The sequence below is a fragment of the Micromys minutus genome (assembly GCF_963924665.1).
Source record: "Micromys minutus genome assembly, chromosome: 24".
Lineage (NCBI taxonomy): Eukaryota > Metazoa > Chordata > Mammalia > Rodentia > Muridae > Micromys > Micromys minutus.
This window is the reverse complement of record NC_137959.1, coordinates 41,551,026-41,556,160: the sequence shown is the minus strand read 5'-3', so window position 1 is coordinate 41,556,160 and position 5,135 is coordinate 41,551,026. Positions and strand designations below refer to the sequence as shown.

Sequence of the window (5,135 nt, the reverse complement as noted above, 5' to 3'; positions counted from 1 at the left end):
GAGCAGAGGCTAAGGGGACTGACGCTGCCTGCAGTGCTTGAGAAATGGGGGATTTCAACAGAGAGGTCTCTGTGGCTGACCCAGGGGAGGCCTGCAGTGGAGGGCTGCGTGCACGGAGAGCTCAGTTGTCTCCTCAGCTGTTCTCCAGGTGGAGGCTGGACAGGCAGCCTGTTTTATGAAGGCCAAGACTTTGCTCCATGGCTTGGGAACGCAGCTGGACACCTGAGGTTTGTTAAGGAGCCCATGGCACGTGGGGATTGGGCTTAATTTTCCGGTGTGCACCTTCCTACATAACAGTTCAGTGAGACAGAAGTCAGGTTTTGATTGAATGGTTGCACTGTGAAAAGGCAGGACTCTGGCAGTAAGGAACTTTTCTTTTGTGTGCATTGGTTGTTTGGCCTGCATGTATGTGTGTGGGTGTTGGACCCCTATAGTTACAGTTGTGAGCTGTCAAGTGTGTGATGGGAATTGAAACCCGGTCCCCTGGAAGAGCAGCCAGTGCTCTTAACCACTGAACAGTCTCTTCAGCTCCTTGTGAGGAACTTTTCTAAGCCCAACAGGACTATAAACCTTTCTTCCCAGGCAGCCTCCAGGGATAAATTCCCCTGGGAAGTCTTCTTCCTTCTCAGGCAGCCAGCCTCTCCTGTTCTGGCTCCTGGTTTTCCGAGGCTTCAGTTGATCTAACATGGCACCCTCTTGTCTGAAAACTGAGGTAACGAACATATTGGACACAGGACACCCCAGCAGCAGGGCTTCTAGCACCTTTATCATGACAGGTGTTTCTGGTTGAGGATATACCCGGAAGGAAGCGACCTACTTCCTGAACCATCCTACTGACATGCAGCCCAAGCGTTTCCATTTATAGGACCAAGAACGTCCCCCACGCAGGCCACAGCCTGTCTGTCCCACACCTTGAGGAGTGCCACTCACTGGTTGATGACAGGAATTCCTACTGCTTGAGAGCAAGGCCAGCAACGTTTTCAGGTGCTATCCCACCCCCCCCAAGTTTAGAAACCAGACAAGTTGTTCATAAGCTGTCTGCAGCACAATGCCCTACTTGGTCAGGGTTTCCTCTGGAAGGACCACACCATTCTTCAATGTTTAATTACTCTTATTTTTTATTGTATGAAATCACTTTGTGGGGACAGTGACATAGATTGCCTTTTAAGTCATCAAAAGTGGCCTCGGAGGCTAAGCCTCCAAACATCAGAATTCTGAATGTAAATCTGTTTTCTTTAATTAATAATAGAATTCATTGTGCAAGAATTTAGACAAGAACTAGTTCAAGTAAAATAGTATTTCTTAAAAACCAGCACCTCCCACAAGTCAAAGGGCATTTTCCAGCCATGTGACGGGGGTGGGCTCAGTCGGGTCTTTTGGCTTCTTCCCTTTCGTCAGTAGCTTGAAGGGAGGACAGGGTCACTGGGCTCTGACATCAGCTGGATGAGCATGGCAGGTCCTACCAACGCTACTAGAATCTCATGCAAAACTCTGACAGACACTTCGGCACAAACACTATGAAATGTTCTCGCCACTTGGAGAAGTACTCCTGACACTCGAGTGTCGGTTCCACCGCCTCTTTGCACTGAAAAATCAAAGAACGCTAAACAGTCATGTCTCACGAATGGCTTCTGCCAGGGGGAAGGGCTGCATCACCTAATTAAAGAGCACGCTGCCACTTTATCACACAGCAACTACCACAGAGGAGCAGCGGGGAGAGGAGCTCAGAAAATCACTAAAAAGTTTGACAATCTTATCCAGAAACCGCCAACATTTTAGTGTTTAATAATTAAGAGAACTGACCAAGATGTGAAGATACCAAGTTTAAGGGAGGGGGTAGGGGTACTCTAGACTATGCAGGCTGTGGTAAGAATGCACGTTTTAGAAACCTGTCCACACATAGGAGTTGCAGAAAGCCAACTTGGGTTTTCTCTTGGCTAGGATAAACAAAATTCTGGATTCAGTGTGAAGTACCAGCAGCCTGTGGAAGAAGAAAACCATCATCAGCACCATCAGCAGCAAGGAGGGCACAGCAGAGCCAGCTCCCCACAATCAGGAACAGATGCCACGGAGTCATCGGCTGAGCAATCCATTCCCCATGCACACGAGTCTAAAGAATCCCATCTATTTGTACATCTTAAAAAATGCCATTGTAAAGAAGTCTGCTTATGTGTCTGGGCGAGTGCAAGTCCTTGTGGAGGCCAGCAGAGGGAGGTGGAGCTGGAGAGTGGTGAGCAGCCTCACTGGACAGCTGGGAACTGACCTCTACAAGAGCATCCGAGCTCTATCGGCTGAACCACGTCTTCAGCCTGTTATTTAGACACCTTTCTTCAGGGTTCTGACTCCACCTCCTTCCTTGTATTTTGCCATCAGTCGAGTGTTTTAAATCCTACAATCTTTTAATTCTTGACTAACAGGGTTTTCTGCCATAACACAATGGAGCTCCCTAGCCACTCCAAGACACCTGTACACACTGCAGCTTCTCTCTGGACAGGACAATAAGTACTTAACTCACAGCGGGCAGCTCAGCTCGCTGGTCATTATCCTGATCTTTCCAACCCTGAATAGTCTCTGGATTTCCGAACTTCTGTTTCAGTCACTGAAAAGCTGGTTCTAACCCACGCCCGGAGAGTAAGAAGGGGGCTAAGAATTGGCCATTATATGTTACCTGGATAACCTCACACAAAATCCTTGTTAACTTCACTAAGAAGTTAAGACGCTACAGATTTAGGTATATAAAGGTGAGGCAAACCTTTAATCCCAGCACTTGAGGCAGAGGCAAAAGCAGGTGGAACTCTTTGAGTCTGAGGCTATCTCGGTCTATACAGCACTTTCTAGGTCAACAAGGCAGGGCTGCATAAGATTATGTCTTCCAAAAAAACCCAAAAACAAAACCCAAGGATTCTAAGTACCTCTCCCCCAACAAAACAGGGGAGAAATCCACTACACTAGGTGGTTTTAAAGACGTCAACTCTACAAAAAACAGACAAACAAACCAAAACTCCAGAACATAAGATAGGTGGCCTGAATTCTCTGCAATTTCCAAAACCAAAATGAAATATTCTTTCAGGGATCAGGGCAGGGCACCAAAATCACACGTCCCAAAATGTTATCATCCATTCAGTGGTCCTTAGTGAGCAGCTTACTAGCCACACATGTGTCCAAGGCTCAGGTTTGACCAATGCAGGGCCTAGGGTTCCAGTGAGGCCTATCACAAAACTGTCAACTTACTTAATATGAAACTGTCAAGGGGCTAGAGATGGCTCAGCAGCTGTTAGTTACTTTTGGTCTTAGAGAAGACCTAGGTTTGGTTTCCAGCACCCACGTGGTGGCAAGTCCTGTCTAACTTGAGTTCCAGGGGATCTGATGCCTTCTTCTGGCCTCCCATAGCATGAGATACATGTGTGGGCAAAACACTCATATGTGAATAAATCTTTAAAAAAAAAAAGTATTTTGTTTTTCGCCAGCAACTTCATTCTTTTTAGGTGTGAAGCTCATAGGTGACGAGTAAGGTTCGCACGTGCCTGGCAGCGTGACACAGTAAGTTTTAACACAATTTGAAAATGTGAATTCTATCCAAGAAATTAGTTCGGCATGGAACATTTCAAAACTTGGGAGTCTGTGGTGGGATGGAGAGAGATGCCTGCAGGGAAGCAAGCGACACAGAGAAAGCGGTCAACTACATGGGGTCCCATTTACTGGCCACTTTGTGTTTTAGGCTAAGGCACTCCTGCTTCTCTCACCTTCAACTCTTCTGGGCAGTAGAAATCTTATTCTCAGCCTCCAGGTCTTCTACTCCCGCCTGGGTCATGAGGTCTGCAATGTTTTTCTCCAGGTCGTCGATTCGGCTACTCATGTCGTCTAGTGGCACAGTTAAAGAGCCCGCGCACCAGCAGCACCTCCCCTCTGGCCCCCACAGACTGGTTTAAGCCAGTTTCATCTGGCTACAGTGACAGCCTGGTGGTCTGGGGTCCAGGGGACTGGGGTGAGTTCTCTCCCTTATGCCTCCGTTTCTTCAATCCTTAATCTCAGAGGACCCTAATTCCTGTTGGTAAGGTTACAAGGAAATTGGAGGACTTAATGAACACTCCCAGCTAACTCCTTTACTGGGCCCCCAACAGGGTCTTGGGTAGTCAGTCGTGCCTCTGGCTCTTGGCACGGTTCTCCATGGGAACACAATATAGCAAGATCAGTAAAGACATTTCTACGTGGGGCTGGAGAAATGGCGCAGCGGTTAAGAGCATTCGAGGCTCTTGCAGAGGACTTGCAGAGTGTGGTTCCCAGGATCCACATTGGGCAGCTCACAACCGCTTGTAACTCCAGCTCCAAGGGGATCCATCGCCTCTGGTCTCAGTCACTCCCAGTGCCCCCTTACATATAAAATTAAAAATAATAAGCTCTTTTTAATAAGGCAATTTCTAAAATGACTAACTGAAGTCTGTTTGTAAACCACCCACTCACCCCCACAGTTAAGAAGCTCTCTAAATCAAAAGGATATTCCTTCCGATGATCTGATCCGACATGATCTGAAACTTGTCTTGCATCTGCTGCAAGAGCGTCTCCACCTAAGGGAAAAACCAGAACAAGTCAGCCTATCCCAGCCTATATACCGAGACCTCCTTCCTGGGACGAGAGTGGAGAGGCGAAGACACGGGCTGGGGTGGGGTGCGGGGTGGGGTTCCCGGCTGGTGTGCGAGGCCCTCAGCAAGGGCCTGCCAGGTCGGTTCGGTGTCCCTGTGGGTTAGGTAGGTCCCGGCCGGGGCCGAGGGGAGGGCGAGCCCCGCAGGTGCGCGGGCCAAGGCCGCTGGCCACACCCCACGCCAGGGCTGAGAGTGGTCCCTGAGTGTCGGGGCCCATGTGAGGCTGCTGCTTACCACCAAAGTGATGTCCTGCATGGTCTTGGGGTCCGTCTCGGCCATCTCCCCGGTGCCCAGCTTGGCGGCGATATCTCGGAACCGTCACCAACACTTCGGTTTCTCGCCGCAGACGCCCACAAGCCGACAGTTCTCGCGACAACACAGTTACGGGGCCGCGAGGCATTGTGGGCGTTGTAGTTTCTGTCACGCACCGGAAGATCCTAGGCGGCTTCAGAGCGTCCTGTCTGGGGATAAGCTACGCCCCCCAGTTCTTAGTCC

General features: G+C 49.3%; 1 protein-coding gene across 1 annotated transcript; it reads right to left on the bottom strand.

The window, feature by feature from the left end:
- Positions 1–1,104: 1,104 nt before the first annotated feature.
- Positions 1,105–4,919, bottom strand: HSBP1 (heat shock factor binding protein 1; the record flags this gene model as incomplete). Its single annotated transcript, XM_080936931.1, has 4 exons — positions 1,105–1,981; positions 3,744–3,861; positions 4,499–4,565; positions 4,875–4,919. The coding sequence occupies 3 exons, from the start codon at positions 4,917–4,919 to the stop codon at positions 3,746–3,748; spliced, it is 228 nt and encodes a 75-aa protein (XP_080793057.1). The 3' UTR covers positions 1,105–1,981; positions 3,744–3,745.
- Between the last annotated feature and the right edge of the window lie 216 nt (positions 4,920–5,135).